Source organism: Myxocyprinus asiaticus, chromosome 14 (assembly GCF_019703515.2).
Source record: "Myxocyprinus asiaticus isolate MX2 ecotype Aquarium Trade chromosome 14, UBuf_Myxa_2, whole genome shotgun sequence".
In the NCBI taxonomy this organism is placed as follows: Eukaryota; Metazoa; Chordata; class Actinopteri; order Cypriniformes; family Catostomidae; genus Myxocyprinus; species Myxocyprinus asiaticus.
The window spans coordinates 10,909,860-10,931,057 of NC_059357.1; the positions used below are offsets into that span (position 1 = coordinate 10,909,860).

General features: G+C 34.3%; 3 protein-coding genes across 10 annotated transcripts in view; all 3 read left to right on the forward strand.

Annotated features, from left to right (window-relative positions):
- Positions 1–3,366, forward strand: part of LOC127451485 (interferon a3-like) — a 29,741-nt gene extending 26,375 nt beyond the window's left edge. The window contains exon 7 of the mRNA XM_051716225.1: positions 3,031–3,366. Coding sequence (XP_051572185.1) covers positions 3,031–3,036 — 6 coding nt within the window. The 3' untranslated portion in view covers positions 3,037–3,366. The remainder of the gene's footprint in view (positions 1–3,030) is intronic.
- Positions 1–7,728, forward strand: part of ifnphi1 (interferon phi 1) — a 33,919-nt gene extending 26,191 nt beyond the window's left edge. For 5 of the 8 annotated variants that reach the window (XM_051716230.1, XM_051716229.1, XM_051716232.1 and 2 more), the window contains exon 6: positions 418–1,115. In XM_051716230.1, the coding sequence (XP_051572190.1) occupies positions 418–567 (150 nt within the window). In that variant the 3' untranslated portion in view covers positions 568–1,115. Of the gene's footprint in view, positions 1–417; positions 1,116–3,914; positions 4,080–4,221; positions 4,679–4,940; positions 5,010–5,235; positions 5,392–5,554; positions 5,648–7,579 lie in introns of those variants that run through there. The other 3 variants (XM_051716227.1, XM_051716234.1, XM_051716231.1) reach the window with 3 other exon arrangements.
- An 8,013-nt stretch (positions 7,729–15,741) lies between these two features.
- On the forward strand, positions 15,742–16,749 carry LOC127451509 (interferon alpha-12-like). The gene is made up of 5 exons (XM_051716258.1): positions 15,742–15,867; positions 15,957–16,043; positions 16,165–16,299; positions 16,435–16,533; positions 16,660–16,749. Exons 1-5 carry the CDS (start codon positions 15,742–15,744, stop codon positions 16,747–16,749), a joined length of 537 nt encoding a protein of 178 aa, XP_051572218.1.
- The last annotated feature ends 4,449 nt before the right edge of the window (positions 16,750–21,198 follow it).

Consider the following 21,198-nt stretch of genomic DNA (forward strand, 5'->3'; position numbering starts at 1 on the left):
CTTTTGCACAATACTGTATATACAGTATAATTAATGTAAAGCCAGAGGAGGACTGGCTCCACCAGCTGAGTCTGGTTCCTCTCTCAAGGCTTTTTGTTTTCTCTCTATCTCTCTCTAAACACCTTTAGATTTTCCTTGACACAGTCATCTTTACTTGCCCTTTTGTATGACCCTAATGGTTTACCCCAGTCATTCCTGACATTGCCAAGCCCATTGCCAAAACTTTTCACATATTTTCATGATTTTTCACCATAGGCTTTTGACCTCTCTCGATAAAAACCATAAGAGGATAATTGTATTTGCTCTTCTGTTATGTGAATGCTACTTTGTAAAAAATAAAAATGATGGAAAATTTCTTCGCATAAAAAGGAAAGTCATTTTGTACTCATCTAGAGTTGTTTCTCTTGTGTTTTTAAGGAATACAGTGCTCAGGGATGGGAACAGATCCGGGGAGCTGTGAGAAGACACCTTAATAGGATGGACATCATTGTAAGCAAGATATTAAAAGACGGAACTGGCGACAGCAGGAAAGAACTGCTTGACTTTGTGACATATTCCATAAACTGAAGAATTCTGGACAAACAAAAAACTAATAATAATAATAATTATTAATAGATGTTGTTTATCTAATTATCTCGCTTTTGTATTTAATTTCAATGAACGTAGCACTAATTTGTGCAGGATCGTAACAGTTTACCTTACGTGTTCTTTATGAAAACTTGAAAAAAATCAAATGAAACAAGCTGGTTATGTTTCTCACACATATCTGACCAATTAACAAACTGAAACCTATTTATTTTGTCTTTTGATGAGGGTTGTTCTTTGTGCAACACTCAGATGAAGTTATTAACTTGTTCACTTCTTCTTGAAGAAAAAGCACAGCACTTTGGATAAAGTATTCATTACATTTCATTTAGTCAGCAACTCAGCTATACACATGATTATCAGGTATATTTGAGATATTTTATTTAGGTCCACATATTTATAAATTTTTTATTGTTCTGTGTTATTTAAATGTGTTCATTTATTTATTTATTTGCTGTAAAAGTTTTAAAATGAAAAAATGTTTTATACTATTTATAAGATGAAGAAATAAATATTATTTATTGAAACTACTTATTCTTGTTGAGTCACGCCTTTCTCAGTGATTTGTCAGCTAAAAGGTGTTGCTTCCATATAGTTTACTATACCAGTCCATCGTCTACAAACTCAGACGCTTAATGCCTGAGTATTTTAATATCACACTTTGTAGTTTCCTTTTTACCGTTTGGATGAAAAAGGACGCAGTCCATCTCTACATTGGTCAGGGGCTCATAAATGGGGTATGCGACATATGCAACTCATAGGGAGCCACAATCATACTTTTTAAATATCCTATAATTCCTTACAAATAACCAAAAGCACAATTTTAAACAATAATGAAAGCATGCATTTTATTTGAATACAGTTTTTATTTGATTTAATTTTATTTAACTTATATATATATATTAGGCTATTAATTCAAGAACGCAAAAAAAAAAATAAATAATATATATATATATATATATATATATATATATATATATATATATATATATATATATATATATATATATATTATGATTATTATTATTTTATTCTATAATTTATTTATTATGGCTAAAAATAAACAGAAAATCAAACGTAAAAATCCAATTATCTAATATTTAGAGCAGGCTATAGTCAACGGCGCTCTACACGAATGGCAGAGCAAAGCGTGGACACACTGTGTCATCAAAGGATGTGAGACTGGTCAATTTAAGTCAATTTAGGTCAATTGAGAAACCAGCCTCAGGCAAGTCAGATGGCTCAAGTCACGCGTCATCTGATAATAGCAATAACAGAACAATATAACGTTATTTGTGTAGCTACACTTGAGGGAATGGGAGCGGTCGGTAAGAAAACCACTGCAGTATGAAAGTCGCCGTATTTTTGGGAATGGGCTTTCAATCGCTTTACATTTAGAGACAAAAGCTTGTTATAGTTGTTAACTTGCCCTCCGCCATGTCCAACGTATACTTGGGCTCCTCTTACTAACCATAACTAATGTTGCTGCGCTTTCCTACCTTCGCCTGTTGTTGTCTCGCTGTCAAACACGACGTGACAAACCATTAGATGTGGGGTGAGTAAATTACCCCAGGAATTATTAAACAACACCTGGATCAGTTATTGACTAAATCCAAAAAATTGGCCAAAGAAATGTGTGCTGGAGAGACTTGCTTCAGAAGCAATCATGTTGAACAATTAAACCTCTTCATTAGTTATTATAAAATATATAATATATATATATATATATATATATATATATATATATTATAAATTATAACTATAGTTGCTTTCTTCTTCTGTTTGGATGGAAAATAACGATGCAGACATATGCTATGTACATGATTGTTCGTATAATATTCTAACTTAAATTCTAAATATAAAAGTTCGAATAAAATAATTGGCATCACATACAGTTGTAACTTTTTTATTGAATTTTTTTTTTTTTTTTTTTTGTAAGTATGTTTTTGCATAGGGTGTTTATAGGGCCATTTAACGTTAGAGTATGTCTGCTCTTTCATAATTCCCCCTACAAAAAAAATCTGCTGCTAAGGTGGGCGGGGCAAGACTTCAAAGTGAGTCTGTCTTCAAAAACCGCGTGGTAGGGGGTGCGACTATCAACCATGTCTCAAGTAAAAAGCTCTGTAAGTGGATAATACTCAAGTTACAGGACATATTCAGTGTTTCATTTGAAGTTTTTGGGCATATTTTTTGAAATACAATGTTTGGTTTGCATAAAATAAAATGTATTTTATAAGGAAAATGCAATTTTATGCGGCGGCCCATTTTACCTGAAGTTGGTAGGTAAAATGGCCCACCAACTTTCAGTTAAAATGGGCCACTTTCCAATAGAATTTTCATGTATTTTGTTACAGCTCATCTTAACAATATTTTATATTACTCATCAACAAAATCATACATGTATACAACATATTCAGTCTAACTCCATAATCTTTATTTTTCCAGACATAATCCCAAGAAGTAAGAAAAGAAAGGGAGAGAGCCGAAAGGGACAGAAAGTACATGGAGAAGAAGAAAATGCCAAAAAGGGGAAAATATTTCATCAGTGGAGTAAGGAGAGAATAAAAGGAGTAACTTTTATGTAATTTTATGATTGTAGTGTTCTAAAGATTGTACCAAATATCCTATTTATAACTAAAGTCTTGTTCTAATGTTTTTATGAGAACAACCTTTAACTTGGCATGTTGTGATGCTACACATTTGTTAAAATTAAATGAATTGTTCATTGATTCATCGGCATGTTTAGTTTGAAATTTGATGGTCCATTTAACCTGATAAGGTGGCCAATTTCACATGATAATGGTGTGGTTGTCTTTTTGGGTGACCTTTGACAAATTAATTACTGTGGAACAAAAACATATTTTTTTTTATAGCACATTATGTATTTAGAATTATAAAGGAGACCTGAAATAACAAAAAGAAACATGATTTGATTTGAAGTCCACTTAATTTGATAGGTGTTTAGACAATTAACCAAAAAGTGGCCCATTTTAGCTGACTCCACCCTAAGTGTATGGATATTTTCCCCTATAGGTCTCCTTTAAAGAAAAGACCTTAAGTCAACTAGTTTTATTATTGGACATGGTTGTATAAAATCAGCTTTCTTTTTTTAATTATTTTGCATTTGTCGTATATCAGTGAAATTAATAATAATAATAATAATAATAATAATAATAATATAATAATAATATACTGGAGTTAAGTATTCTTTTGATATCTGAACTGATGGGCAAAGCAATGCAATTTGCCAGCCCATTCTTTTCGCATGGTGACAAAAGATTGCATTGCAGTGGCATTCCAGTGAACTGCAGCAGGAGAAAGTGCGGTGAAATCCAATGAGAGTGAGGTTATGTCAACACGTTGCATTACAAAGCGCAACGCTCTACGTCACACGTTATTTAAACAGAAAGTGTTTTCTATCCGTTGCCAAACCTGCTGTGACACCCGGACGAGTTTTCCCCTTCTTCAGCGACCTTGAAATACTTTGGAATAAGGTAGGTCTTCTTGACCCGTGGGATTACTTTGACCTATATGTTAAATTTAAGTTGCCTGTATAGCGTGGGAAAATCGTTGCATTAACCCAGGACGTGTCTGTATTGAACTGCGGTCTAGTAAACTAAAGTGAATTAAAAAAAGTGAGCTATAAACCTGCATTGTCTAAAAGTACTTTTTATCACTTTTAATATGTAAGTACATTTAAAAGTGCATAGATAAGAGAAGTTATTTCTTATAGTATTCGCTATACTCTCTCTTAAGAAAGCAGCCTAAGAAAGTAGAAAGTGAAAGTAAATACGTATGATAAGACTGTACGGGGAATTCTTCTCTTGTATCTCCGGCCGGGCATAGCCTAGCCTTCTTCGTTTTCCCTTTCTATACTCTCGAATAAATCCAACTGATTCCACCATGGAGATGAAATATTCTCTTGAGCGACAACGTAGAAAGCTATTGCATGTGTGCAATGATGAAACAACCCCAAATGTGGACGTACATTTTTGTTATATTTTTTACTCTGCAGAGTCAATGCAATGCCTGCGAGTGGCTCAGCCGGTACAAGATGATAAGCTCGGAGTCTCTGACCCTGCTGTCGCAAATGGTGAGTAACTTACAACTGACAGCACTGATTTTTATTTTTTATTTTTTTGCAGCAATTTATTGTTCATGTCTTACCAAGACTGTCTAGATGTGATCATTTTATTGGTTAGGACTATTTTAAATGATTTGAAATAGGATACAGTGCAGGGTCTTTTCTCCTGTGGTATGCACTTGACAGTAAAACTGCAATGGAAGACATACAGTATGAGATATACTGTATGTAACATATCACAAATTACATTTTTTCTCTGTCTGTCTTATAGGGTGCAGAATATAGTGTAGAAAATGTGCAATTTCCCGGGCCCCTGTACACATTGATTGGCAAGGCTACGGTAAGAAGAATATACTGTAAAGTGTAAATTTTAATATAATTTCTGTTATCCAAAAAATAAAAATGTTCAGTAAGACAACTGCTATTTTATTACATGTGAAAAACGAATAATCATGATTTACTAATCCTTTATTTGTTTATAAAGCTTGATTATTTATTACATCATGTCAATGTTTACAATCTGTAAGTACCGTTTATATCATGTTTAACACTATGTGCCCTGACAGGTGGAAGACCAGGTGAGGTTTCTTGCCTTGACCTTAGAACAAATCATCCAACTCATGGATGCCAGAGAGCACATGAATTCAGTGAAATGGAACCACAAGACCATTGATAATTTTCTAAGTGTCCTGCACAGGCAGTCATCTGAACTAAAAGAATGTGTAAGTCTTGAGTAAAAATATTACTACATAAATACTTAAAATCACTGCAACTGGTCTTAAGGCATTATAATGTCCTGCATGTGTGCTTAAAACAGCTAAACCTATGTGCTTGTTACATTATGTTATTTTCACTGTTTTTGCTCATTGTTTGCATTTTGTTTAGGTGGCTCAATACCATAAGTCATCACACAAGAAGGCTTACGAGATAAGAATAAAAAGGCACTTCAGGGATTTAATGAAAATTCTAAAGAAAAAGGTAAGTTCTCATTTGATTGCTTAATATTACAATAATATGTGAAGTCATTGGCTGTAATTTGGTCCATCTGTCATTTTGAAAAAATGTGATCACTTAAATCTATTCAATAAATGAATGAGTTGTATTACACAAACTACACAAAACATATTGACATATACAGTACTGTGCAAACATTTTAGGCACTTGTAAAAATCACTGCATAGTGAGGATTTCTTCAAAAAATAATGCCATAAATAGTTTTCATTCATCAATTAACATCATACTAAGTCCAGTAAAAAAAAAAAAAAAAAAAAAAAAAAAACTAAATCAATATTTGGTGTGACCACCTTTGCCTTCAAAACAGCACCAATTCTCTTAGGTACACCTGTGTACACCTGTACATCTGTTTTTCTATGTTAGACAGGATTTTCCAAGCTTCTTGGAGAATTTGCCACAGTTCTTCTATTTAGGTTGTTTCAGTTGCTTCTGCCTCTTCATGTAATCCCAGACTCCATTATCAGAAAGGGCTGTGTGGGGCCCATGCTATCTGTTGCAGGGCTCCCTGTTCTTCTATTCTATTTTATTTGCAAAAGGAACGTTTGGAAGTCTAAAATGTATATTTTATATTGACACACCAAAAGCTGAAGATATAAATAACCATCTTAAGACTAATCTTGAAACTTCTTATGTTCCTAAGACTTTTGCACAACACTGTATATACAGTATAATTAATGTAAAGCCAGAGGAGGACTGGCTCCCCAGCTGAGTCTGGTTCCTCTCTTGTCGTGAAACCTTTGCCTCTAATGTAAAGACTCACTCTCAAAGTCTTGGGTTTTGATGCCATAAGATATGACTTTATTAAAAACATAACAAAGCCGAGGTGGTCCATGGAGCATCCGAAATTACACTTCAGAATCATGCATTTTTATAAAGTTTTTGCTCCCCTTAACTCTTTGAGGGATGGCCTCTTCATCCAATGAAATCGTCTTATGCCTCCCTAGTTTCATCTTTGCTGTCTCCCTTCCAGCTGGTCACCTTTGGCCCCAACTTGCTGTTTCATCTTAATGCTAGCACTTAGTAGCGCACATATATCGTTTGCCTGTTTTGGTAATCTTGGCATTATCTGCACCAGTCCTGCTCATTAAATTATCCTTTCAATATCCACATGCCCACCTCCCTTTGGGCCCTACGAAGTTTGACAGAAACCTGTAATTCTTTCCAGAGAAGCCAATATGCTACAGGTAGTGTTCCTTATCTAAAACTCCTTACTTATTCGCTTGATGCACTCATCATGTCTCCAAGGTCTCCTACTTTCTGTATTACATCAATTCGTTTTCCCTTGACACACAGGCATTACACAGAGACAACAAGCTAAGCTGTTTTCTGCACTTTCAAACTGTATCTAAATAATCAGAGTAAATCAGAGTATTAAATTAATAAAAGAATGATTAAAAATGTAATATACTGATTAACATTGATAATGAGGCTTATCTTAATACATTGATTGCACATTGTCATTTTTAGATCATTGCATTTCGCATACATATTAATTCAATTAACAAAAACAGATTAACTGAATGATTAAATAAAGATAGTCCATACTCTCAAGGCTTCTCTCTCTCTCTCTCTCTCTCTCTCTCTCTCTAAACACATTATTTAGTTTTTCCTTGACACAGTCATCTTTACTTGCCCTTTTGTGTGACCCAAATGGTTTACCCCAGTCATTACAGACATTGCCAAGCCCATTGCCAAAACTTTTCACATATTTTCATGATTTTTCACCATAGGCTTTTGACCTCTCTCGATAAAAACCATAAGAGGATAATTGTATTTGCTGTTCTGTTATGTGAATGCTACTTTGTAAAAACAAATAAGAATGATGGAAAATTTCTTCAACATAAAAAGGAACGTCATTTTGTACTCATCTAGAGTTGTTTCTCTTGTGTTTTTAAGGAATACAGTGCTCAGGGATGGGAACAGATCCGGAGAGCTGTGAGAAGTCACCTTAATAGGATGGACATCATTGCAAGCCATGCAAAGACCCTGCTGAGATATTAAAAGACAGAACTGGGGACAGGAGGAAAGAACTGCTTGACTTTGTGACATATTCCATAAACTGAAGAAGAGTTCTGGACAAACAAAGAGTTATGACAAAAACGTAATTAATTGATGTTGTTTATCTCGCTTTTTTATTTCATTTCAATGAACGTAGCACTAATTTGTGCAGGATCGTAACAGTTTACCTTACGTGTTCTTTATGAAAACTTGAAAAAAATCAAATGAAACAAGCTGGTTATGTTTCTCACACATATCTGACCAATTAACAAACTGAAACCTATTTATTTTGTCTTTTGATGAGGGTTGTTCTTTGTGCAACACTCAGATGAAGTTATTAACTTGTTCACTTCTTCTTGAAGAAAAAGCACAGCACTTTGGATAAAGTATTCATTACATTTCATTTAGTCAGCAACTCAGCTATACACATGATTATCAGGTATATTTTAGATATTTTATTTAGGTCCACATATTTATAAATTTTTTATTGGTCTGTGTTATTTAAATGTGTTCATTTATTTATTTATTTGCTGTAAAAGTTTTAAAATGAAAAAAATGTTTTATACTATTTATAAGATGAAGAAATAAATATTATTTATTGAAACTACTTATTCTTGTTGAGTCACGCCTTTCTCAGTGATTTGTCAGCTAAAAGGTGTTGCTTCCATATAGTTTACTATACCAGTCCATCGTCTACAAACTCAGACGCTTAATGCCTGTGTATTTTAATATCACACTTTGTAGTTTCCTTTTTACTGTTTGGATGAAAAAGGACGCAGTCCATCTCTACATTGGTCAGGGGCTCAAAAATGGGGTATGCGACATATGCAACTCATAGGGAGCCAAAATCATACTTATTAAATATCCTATAAAACCTTACAAATAACCAAAAGCACAATTTTAAACAATAATGAAAGGATGTATTTTATTTGAATACAATTTTTATTTGATTTAATTTTAACTTAAATATATATATATATATATATATATATATATATATATATATATATATATATATATATATATATGGGCTATTTATTCATGAATGCAAAAAAATAAAATTACAAATATTATTTTAATTATTATTTTATTCTACAATTAATCTATTTTTGATAACAATAAACAGAAAAGCAAACGTAAAAATGTGCACACAACACGTGAATCAAATTATCTAAAATTTAGAGCAGGCTATAGTCAACGGCACTTGACTTGCAGAGCAAAGCGTGGACATACTGGTCAATTTAAGTGTTGAGAAATCAGCCTCAGGCAAGTCAGATGGCTCAAGTCACGCGTCATCTGATAATAGCAATAACAGAACAATATAACGTTATTTGTGTAGCTACACTTGAGGGAATGGGAGCGGTCGGTAAGAAAACCACTGCAGTATGAAAGTCGCCGTATTTTTGGGAATGGGCTTTCAATCGCTTTACATTTAGAGACAAAAGCTTGTTGTTATAGTTGTTAACTTACCCTCCGCCATGTTCAACGTATACTTGGGCTCCTCTTACTAACCATAACTAATGTTGCTGCGCTTTCCTACCTTCGCCTGTTGTCAGGGACGTGCACAGATATTTTGGGGGGCAGGGGCTCAAGTGGAAAAAAAGGGCACTTCTCATAATTATTTATTTAAAAAAGATACAAAATATAATAATTTAAAAAAAAAATAGAATGGATAGATATTAGATGAGGAGCTTATGATCAAAATTATGAAGTTACTGTTTAAGGCAGGACACTTTTTTCATGTAGTGGTCAATTTTGAGATTTTAGTCTATTTTACTTCCATTTCTTCTTTTACTCTAATGGAAAGAAACTTCCAAAATACACATTTAGATGGTGTTGGTTTTAAGCCTACTACCCACTGTCTGTTTGCATCTGTAGATTTCTTCTAAATTAACCAAATCAAGCTAATCTGCATATTTAAACATAACATTTCAGGGGAAAAGACTCTGGATGTAAGTCATTAACTGGGGAAGTTATGTGGTGATATGCTTTAGCTATTTTTTTTATCCTATTCACCTGCAGTGCCTTGTCAAATGTATGCAAATTAGCGCATTTTAATTAGTTAACGCCTAATTTGCATATCAATGTGGCGATTGTGATGATGTTTTTAGACACAGATTTCACTGTATTCACCTGTAGTGTCTCCATTAAGTACAGTACATTAACCTGTATGGCCATATATTGCCTTAGCTAAACTACATTAGCTACACTGTAAAAAATTGCTGTAAATTTACAGCCAAATTCCTACAGCAATCTACCGTTATTCTAAAATACAATAGTTTGCTGTTAAAAATGTTACATTCTGGGAGATCAAGAGCAGTCTCTGTTAACTGGCTAGTTTTATGGTAAATAGCTGTTGTATGCAAGGAATTAGGGGAAAATGAACATTTAAAATCATGATATCATCTTGCTGAAAGCTAGTGACATTTTGAAACATATATTTTAAAACCCCCAATGAACATTTAGTTTATGGCACATAGTGTTCATGATGTTTCAGACCAACTCTATTCTTTATCATCTCACATTAGCCTTCACTTGTCTAACGAGAAATAAAAAATAAAAAAAATAAAAAAATAAAATAAAAAATAAAAACAATCATACTTTGAAGAAATGTACAACAGTGTATTTTTTTATGAAAAAACAACAACTGTGTTGTACACAGTAAAATAACAGTATAGCACTGCATTGTGGGTTATAATGGTGAAATACCCATAAGCCTTTGCACTTGAATAAATATATATGCTTTGGTAATGCATTGGGGCTACAACAATTATATATATATATATATATATATATATATATATATATATATATATATATATATATAAACATGTATAATAGTTTTTATTCAGACTTAATAGAAGTCTTAGTTTAATTAGTGTTGTTGTTTTGTTATACATAGTTGTGTTTTGTTTGAAGTCATCATCATGGTGATTAGTGTTCTCTTGAGCTGGCACCTTGGACCTTCTTTATTTTTATATTATGTTCTTCCAGCCAGTCAGTTTTCAGTAAAACACAAGTTGTTGCGCTGTGCTACTTGGAAGACAAAACCCAAGGTCAGCCTGAATGATTGATCCTACCTTGCAAATGGCACTATATGTGGCAACAGTGATGCATTACACATAAATGCAAAAATAGTAAAGGATATTTCAGAAAAATTATATAAGCAAATTGAGTGTTTGATGTTTTTGAACTTACAACATAACACAAGTTGACAAGACACACACAAAAATCAACTCTCAGAGTACAAAATGCAACAATGGTGACAATTAACAAACATACTTTTATGTAAAAAAGTAAAAGCTGAACATTAAAATACAAGTAACTTAGAATGCAACAAAAACAACATCAAAATAAACCAGTAAAAAGTAAAAAATCTAAATAATTTCTTCATGCAGCAGTGCATGCTGGAAACTTGGCTGTTAATTTCAACAACAGTAGATAGTATGTAATTTGACGACTATATGCTGCTAAATTACAGTTGTATACTGTAGCTGTAAAATAGTATCTAGCTGTTAATTTCAGCAACAGCAAGACACTGTTAATTTTACAGTAACTTGCTGGCAACCCTGCTGCCAGTTCTTTACTGAATTTTTATGAGAAAATATTTAACAGTGTAGTAGCTCATGAGTCATGCATGTTAGCAAGACACAAGTTAACTATACTTGTCTTTTGGCTAATTAGCTGTAAAGTCGAGGCACTAGTAGCTTAGTCTTTTGTTCATCACCACTCACCTCCACACAAGCCAAGAAAAACACAACTGGGATAGGAGCTGGGAGGGGCTGCTGCCTGCCTGTCTGCCTGTCTGTGTGCTGATGTGCCAATGTGTGTGAACAGAAATATGAAAAAATGTGCTTCGTGTAACATCTAAATTAACTAGTTTAATACAAGACACATTTTTATTTTAACTGCGCTTTTCACCATTTTGATTCAAGTCAAAAATATTATTTAACATGTCTGAATCCACCTAACTACTTTAGGTTACACCAACAAAACTAATTTTCAGAGTAAGGTCAGGTAGAAATAGCTCCTTAAGGTATCAGTTGTAGGTTACCACCAGTAGTGTAGTCACCTATCTTTCTTAGGATTTTGCGTATGCCCACCTGAAATAAGTGATGATACGTATGGCCGCCAGAACAACGTGTTTTTTGACCCGGAACTTTTTCAATATATATATACAGGTGCATCTCAATAAATTAGAATGTCGTGGAAAAGTTCATTTATTTCAGTAATTCAACTCAAATTGTGAAACTCGTGTATTAAATAAATTCAATGCACACAGACTGAAGTAGTTTAAGTCTTTGGTTCTTTTAATTGTGATGATTTTGGCTCACATTTAACAAAAACCCACCAATTCACTATCTCAAAAAATTAGAATACATCATAAGACCAATAAAAAAAACATTTTTAGTGAATTGTTGGCCTTCTGGAAAGTATGTTCATTTACTGTATATGTACTCAATACTTGGTAGGGGCTCCTTTTGCTTTAATTACTGCCTCAATTTGGCGTGGCATGGAGGTGATCAGTTTGTGGCACTGCTGAGGTGGTATGGAAGCCCAGGTTTCTTTGAAAGTGGCCTTCAGCTCAACTGCATTTTTTGGTCTCTTGTTTCTCATTTTCCTCTTGACAATACCCCATAGATTCTCTATGGGGTTCAGGTCTGGTGAGTTTGCTGGCCAGTCAAGCACACCAACACCATGGTCATTTAACCAACTTTTGGTGCTTTTGGCAGTGTGGGCAGGTGCCAAATCCTGCTGGAAAATGAAATCAGCATCTTTAAAAAGCTGGTCAGCAGAAGGAAGCATGAAGTGCTCCAAAATTTCTTGCTAAACGGGTGCAGTGACTTTGGTTTTCAAAAAACACAATGGACCAACACCAGCAGATGACATTGCATCCCAAATCATCACAGACTGTGGAAACTTAACACTGGACTTCAAGCAACTTGGGCTATGAGCTTCTCCACCCTTCCTCCAGACTCTAGGACCTTGGTTTCCAAATGAAATACAAAACTTGCTCTCATCTGAAAAGAGGACTTTGGACCACTGGGCAACAGTCCAGTTCTTCTCCTTAGCCCAGGTAAGACGCCTCTGACGTTGTCTGTGGTTCAGGAGTGGCTTAACAAGAGGAATAAGACAACTGTAGCCAAATTCCTTGACATGTCTGTGTGTGGTGGCTCTTGATGCCTTGACCCCAGCCTCAGTCCATTCCTTGTGAAGTTCTCCCAAATTCTTGAATCGATTTTGCTTGACAATCCCCATAAGGCTGTGGTTCTCTCGGTTGGTTGTGCATCTTTTTCTTCCACACTTTTTCCTTCCACTCAACTTTCTGTTAACATGCTTGGATACAGCACTCTGTGAACAGTCAGCTTCTTTGGCAATGAATGTTTGTGGCTTACCCTCCTTGTGAAGGGTGTCAATGATTGTCTTCTGGACATCTGTCAGATCAGCAGTCTTCCCCATGATTGTGTAGCCTAGTGAACCAAACTGAGAGACCATTTTGAAGGCTCAGGAAACCTTTGCAGGTGTTTTGAATTGATTAGCTGATTGGCATGTCACCATATTCTAATTTTTTGAGATAGTGAATTGGTGGGTTTTTGTTAAATGTGAGCCAAAATCATCACAATTAAAAGAACCAAAGACTTAAACTACTTCAGTCTGTGTGCATTCTATTTATTTAATACACGAGTTTCACAATTTGAGTTGAATTACTGAAATAAATGAACTTTTCCATGACATTCTAATTTATTGAGATGCACCTGTATATATACATTTAAATGTAACTTATGCAATTAAACTTTGTGTAGGCCTAAATACTGCATGTTATTGCACCCGTGCTAGTTTTTTATAGTACACAAATAAAACAAATGACCATTAAGTCTTATGTAGGCTATTTATGGTAATACAAGACAACGTGTTAAGTTAACGTGAACATTACTACACTTATAAGCAATGCTTAACAGTTTATTGCGTATTATGTATGTATTAGTTTATTAATTAGAGTACTAACGATTTTAAAAGTATTAACAATTTTCATAGTAGCCTAATGAAAGGAACATTAATAACACCTATTAATTTAAATACACACTGAACACCATGGTTCTTATACACCGTGGCAGCAAGAAACTTACCCTGATATACATTTTGTAAGTTCACGTGGGACTATAATTTCATTAGTATTTATTTTCTATGGAAAAAATACTTTTATCACACATTTTACATATGTATAAAAACGCAAATACAGGAATTTTAGAGACCGGGAGCATGCTTTATTTGTATTTTTATTTATTTTTTTATTTTTTTATTGGATTATTTTATTTAAATTCACAGTATGCCCACATCTTTAGACACTACTACACCACTGGTTACCACTTATATATATAAGCTGACAAACCAAGGCATGCTTTATATTTTCTATTATTTTTTTGTTTCTTTCATGCAATATGCTATTGAATTCTAATTGCCCTTTTAACGTAATTCCATGATGATGCATTTAAAGGAAATGTATTTTTGTTTTAAATCAAATGGTCTCGGGCTCAGTTCCATAATGATGCAAAGAACACGCTATGCGTTTATTTTTTCCAGATATTCAATAGCAGACGCTAAATAACAATAATCGCCAATTGCAGGTCTTCATGCGCTTTAAGATGGAATATTCCGGTTATGAATGATGACGGTGTAAGCATTATTAGGCCTATGTAGCGTACACTCATTATTAGCTGTTAATGGAACCCAACAAGCCACAAGCGCTGAATGTACAAAATTTCATTCATTGAGCGCGAGCTTGTGCTCGTGTGGTCTGGGTGCGTGGGAGCTGAACTCTATGCGGTTGATCATTGGCAGTTACAATGGGGTTATGATGTGGGTTGTTGTAATTCATAAATGGGTATTTATATTTATCTATGTCTGAATCAAAAGCCTTAAAAAAAAGAAAAAGAAAAAGAAATTAGTTCATTCATAGAAAGACATGGGAATTACCAAATTACCGAGTGAAAAGTGAAAATGCCAGTCGATGACATATTGAGATCATTTGGTCCCCTGCTGAAGATGAAGGGCTCACAATGCAAAAAAAGAGTCAACTATGAAGCACAGCAAAGGGACGCATAAGATCCAATCGATGTAAATGTAAGTTCAAAAAGAAAAGAAAATGACACATTTTCACACAATTAACGTTTAACGTTTAACGTATAGTCAAAATTCCTATTCCATATTAGGTCTATAGCGTTACATAATTTGAGCACCAGGCCCATAGCTTTTCTTATGCTTTAGTTATTTTTTTCACAGTCTAAAGACACATTATTTCTTGGCATTCATGTTATTTATAGTGGACCTTTGAGAAAAGCCAAGATGGCAATAATATTAATGTCCAGAGACCAAAGCTATTTAATCCTAAAAATGTACGGTTTCCAAAGGCAAAATGTGTTGCCAAGGTTCAAATTAATTCTATAAATTTGTTCTTAAAAAGATACTTGATAACGAGTATCACCATAACACTTTTGCTATGACAGAAAAAGTAATTCGTGTTCTAAAACAGGACCAATATCTCAATCAAGATGAAGGACAGATTTTAGGTTCGGACAGGACCCATCACTGTAAAAATGAAAAGATACTGAAGGTACATTTGCGGTTCCTCCTATGTGATTTGAGGGTCTCGCCTAAGGTGTCAAACTGAGCAGGACAGACAGACAGACAGACAGACAGACAGATAGACAGATAGACAGATAGATAGATAGATAGATAGATAGATAGATAGATAGATAGATAGATAGATAGATAGATAGATGGATAGACAAGTTCCTCTTGCGAACCACAAGAACGGAGAGTTGCAGAAGGAAATAGAAAGAGAAAAAAAAACCACATGTGATTTAATTCGTGTGTTTTCCATCCTCCACGCACATTTCTATTTCGGTATATCGTGGATCCATGCTGTATAAAACGAGCGATTGGCATCCATATCATCACACATAGATTCAAAAGCCTTCGTGACAAAGTAACATTCTTAAAGCTGTTTCTTTTATTTTTTGACTTACTTTGGGATCCCTGGTCTTAAATTAGTCAACAAAATGGCACTTTTTCGTATCATTTTGCTGTGTTCATTTCTTATTTCTTCGCAAGTTTGTTCAACGCTAAGAAATTGCATCTTTCGGTGGGACTTCGTGAAATCAGCTCACAATCTACTTGACAATATGGTATGTTGTGTTTTAATTTTTATTCTCTTCTTCTTCTTTCCTGTAGGCTACATGTCTTACATATGTCCTAACCTATGCCCTATCTTTAGGGTGGCCTTTTCCCCCGTGAATGCTTGAAAGAAAAAATCAAGAAAACGTTTCCTATATCTGGTCTTCAATTAAACGGTTCAAATAAGGTGAAACACATCAACACCATTCCATGCATTAGCTCCATAGGAGAGATTAAATGTTTCAGAGGAACCTCAGCATGTACTGTACTGATGTCTAACTGCTCATGCTTATATGTTTGATTTGCAGAAAATCACAGTGTATAAAATCATGGAGCACATTGACTCGTTGTTTGCAAACGAGACTCATCCAGAATCCTGGGACCCGGAGAAAATGGATGTTTTCCGACACAAAGTTTATCGCTTAACAGAGTATAACAAATGTGTAAGGGGAAAAAAAAACAAACATTTATTTCAGCAGACTTTTATATTTTCTCTTATATCTATTTTATTTCAACTGTGTTGCATGGATGCGTGAATATACTTGTAACTGTGTCATAACTTCTCATTCTTGGGGTAGATTTTGGGAAAAACGCACGGGCCCATGGAGGATTCGCCTTCAAGAGACGATGCACTGAGAAACTATTTTGATGAATTGGCCACTTTCCTTAGAAACAAGGTACACCACCATTCGACATGCATGAAACATGCTCTACAAACCGCTCTAGCCTTCCTAAACATATCTAATTAAAAATTGAATTAACGGCTCATACCATATTAATTGCTGTCTTCTTTTCTCCATCAGGATAACAGTTTCTGCGCATGGGAGGTGGTTCGAAAGGAGCTCCTGCTTGTCCTTAATAAGATCCTCCATCGTAACTCATCCAAAGAGTAGTTTTCGTCTTCAAATAAGTATTTTGTTTATTTATTTACTTATTTTTGTATGTATTTATTTTTGTATTTATTTCTTTGATTATTTATTGATATGTTGATTGTTTGATTGATTGAGGGATGGAGAAAGCAGTAATTGCAGTGTCTAGTTTTGTGTTTGTCAGTAAAATGTTACATTTATGTCTACCTTGCTGTCTTATTATTCTGATGACAGAGATTTTACACTAAACACTCAATAAAACTGAAGACACTGAAGTATTTATCTCTGAGTTTAATTCATCAGCGTTAGAAAAAGAACCTTAACATTGCTTGATCAAGATCTGTTCATAGCCTAAATGTATAGCATACCAAAGTGGCTGTAAAGTATATGTTAAAAAATGGGTTAAAGAATTGAAAGTTTTTGCTATATGTCACAGGACATAAAACAGGACACAGAATCCACAAGTTGTTTTACCCATTATCTTATATTCCTCAGTTTACAGCCACTGTTTTTATACTACCAACAGCAAAACCAAACAGCTCAGAGCTTGACACATGACTTTGACATGACATTTCATGTAGGAGTCGCTGTCTGCATGTGAAGTGCTGAAACCTGAGCGTTTAGCTTTGCTCGTTGTCACTTCATTATAGTTGTGCTTACCTTTATAAATAGCCCTACTTGTAATTTATGTCGCTGGTAAATGTATAAACTTACTTTCTTTAACATTCAGCCTAATTATATAACTAAATACAATTTTGTAATCCTTAAGTGCAGAACGATTACTTTTACACGATCACTTTCGCTCATCACATGTGTGTTTGCAATGTTTTGTTTAAAAAATTCATCTGTGGGCAAGCTTGAGGGCAGTGAGGGAATGTAATAATGGATGATAACGATGTAGCTGCAGGCATTGCTCCAAAAAGGGGCGGGAGCTCCAAACCGCCATTAAAGGTAATCCTTTCCCTAACCTTAACCGTGAGAGGAAGTGACGCCCACTTTTGGAGTTAGTGCAACCCCTTTTGGAGTAACCACGCCTTCTTTTGGAGATTCCGCCCCCATTTGGAGGTCCCTGGATATAGTCAGAAGAAAGCCTTTATTATTGTCACACATTATAATTTTTTTTGGGCATATATACAGTGAAATTCTTTTTTTCACATATCCCAGCTTAGCTGGGGTCAGAGTGCAGGGTCAGCCATGATATGGCACCCCTGGAGCAGATAGGGTCAATGGCCTTGCTCAAGGGCCCAACAGTGGCACCCTTACTTGTAATGGACAGCGTTTACACTGAAGACCTGTGAAAAATCCTGCCAATGACAAAATAGGCCTACACTGACTAGTAAGACTTACATAATTTTTATTTTGCAAGTTTTTGTACACAGTTTTTCTAAGTTAATAGCTGTATAATAACTTCACAACATAATATTGATTAAAATATTAACTGATACTTACAAATCTGATGTACATGGTACTTAAACTTAGTAAAATTTAAATAAATATTTTATTAGAACAATTCAAATTTTGAACTTTCCTTATAAACACGAGTAATTACATTACACATACAGGGTTGGGAGTGTTACTTTTGAAATGTATTCCCCGACAATTACAGAATACATGCTGTAAAATGTAATTTGTAACATATTCCGTTAGATTACTCAAGGTCAGTAACGTATTCTAAATACTTTGGATTACTTCTTCAGCAGTGGTAGATTTTTTCACTTGTTTTGACAATAAAAACTCTGCCAGTACAGTAAGACAAAATACACATGTTAAAAATACATTCTCTGAAAAACCTAAATATCTTATGCAGTGTTGTTTCTAATATTTTTACTGGAAAACAATACAAAATTATTATCAAGAATACGATTTTTGCCCTAATATCAAAGGTCTTACTAGAAAAAAAGAAATTATGATCTAACGTGAATTTTCTTGATAAAAAAATATGATCGTGCTTGGTAAAGTGCATGTAAAATGGCTAGAAATAGCATTTTAGCTTAGTGTAAAGCTGACAATTTACACAAGGTTTATTTCTATTTCTTCTGCTCCAAACTTATTTCAAACTTACTTCTCTGTCTGCTCGTATGAATGTAACACATCATAAGAAAGTGTTTCACCGCTGTTCATATGCACTTTGGATCACATCATTTATATGTATAAATGTTTTCTATCTGAAAGGACTAATTATTAAATGAAACAAATGACAATAAAATGCAAAGTAATCTCTTCAGTAATCAAAATACTTTTTGAATGTAACTGTATTCTAAATACCAATGATTTAAATTGTAACTGTAGTGGAATACAGTTACTTATATTTTGTATTTTAAATACGTAATCCCGTTACATGTATTCCGTTACTCCCCAACCCTGTACACAAATAATGTATATATCTGCCTTACAGAGGGAAGCTTTATACATCCATTTGTATTGCTGGCAATAGAAACTAAATACAGAGCTTGCATGCTCAAAACATGACGACTGTAACAATCAACAGATAATATTTTTGAACATGAACGGGTAATTTGATTAAAATGAACTTCAGACATAACAAAACAAAAAAGTTACCAAATGTAGCAACAAAATCAACAATTAAATCAGTGTAAATAAATGTGTAAACAGTGAAATCATGCAAGCTCATTAATTATTCAAGCCCGGTGTATACTGGGAACACAGCTTCAAAAAGTTAAGTAAAATGTACTTATTTTATTTATCAGTGAAATTTACTCAAATTAGCAAATGAAAATGACAAGGTTTTCTACTTTAGGACTGATACATGATCATGATGATGTATTGTAGACATAAAAAACAATTATTAAATAAATCAAGTCAAGTAATGTTTTTTTGTATAGTGCTTTTCACAACACACATAGTTTCAAAGCAGCTTTACAGGACATCATGCATTAACAAAAACAAAAACAAAAATATGAAACTGTATTATCTATCATTTCTTAAAGTGATCATTGTGTAGTTTGATTAAATATGATAGTAAAATGTGTATAGAATTTAAATAAATAATAATTGTATTTAGAAACCTTGTGAGCAAACTGAAGGCAACTGTGGCAAGGAACACAAAACTCCATAACATGTTGGTTAATGGAGAAAAATAACTTTGGGAGAAACCAGGCTCACTGTGGGGGCCAGTTCCCCTCTGACTAAATAACATGAATATAATGCCAATATTAGTTATTTGTGTGCAGTGCAAGTCATGGTTTTAAAATTGTAAATTATGTAAGCGTTAAGGTCCAGTGTTTTAAAAATAAAAATAAAAGATTTTTATGAACTTTAAGATGAATGACTAATGTCTTTAAAGTCCATCTTGGATTAACTGCAGAAGTTTACATAGATGCATTGTCCTTTGTTAGTTGGCTGATGAAGGCATTTGTTGGCAATTAAATGACAGTCTATGTATTCCATTTCAAGAGTGTAGTCCATCAATAGACAAAGGTGATGCAGGCAGAGATAAATGATGAGGTGCATCGCAACTCAACCTGCAGGCCATTTCGGTGAGGTTCGGTGGGGTCCATCCTAAGTCCCAGGTTCAGGCAGTGGCATATGAAGTATCTGATGTCTTAAAGTTGGAGTTGGCATCCGTTCATCCTCTTAAGTAAAAAAAACTGAAGTGATGTCTGGCTAGCACCGGCTGTAGTTTGTTGTCATCTCTCAGCGACACGTAGCAGTGGAGTCCGACACCAAGCAGGAATGGAGCTGGATCTGGCAGGCTCTAGTAACCTCGGGATTCATATTGAGTAGAAGGAAATTTCTGGCCATCCAATCTTTGATTTCATTGATACACTCTGCTCATTTGGAGAATTGTGAATTTTTTGGGGGTTTAGAAGAATAATAAAATTGGGTATCGTCAGCATAACATTTGAAACTTATTCCACGATTCCTGATCTCCCAGGGGAAGCATGTATAAGGAGAAAAGCAGAGGTCCTAAAACTGATCCCTGTGGCACTCCATACTTAACTTTTGTTTGATTTAACAATTCCTCGTTAACACATACAAAGTGGTAGCATTCTGATAAATAGGACCTAAACCATGCTAATGCAAGTCCACTAATGCCCACATAATTCTCCAGCCAGTTCAAGAGAATGTCATAATCTATCGTGTCGAAGGCAGCTCTAAGATCTAAAAGCACTAGAAGAGAAATGTAGCTAAGATCAGATGAAAAGAGCAAGTCATTTGTAACTCTGATAAGTGCAGTCTCTGTAATGTGATGGGGCCTAAATCCTGACTGAAATTGTTCATATATTCAATTTCTCTGTAGAAATGAACATAGTTGGGAGGACACTACCTTTTCTAGTATTTTCAACAGAAATGGTAGATTTGGAATCGGTCTGTATTTAGCCAATTCTCTAGGATCAAGCTGTGGCTTCTTAATAAGCAGTTTGATAACTGTCATTTTAAAGCTTCTTGGGACATGTCCTAAGGATAGCAAGGAGTTAATAATATTAAGAAGAGGTTCTGAGATTACTGGGA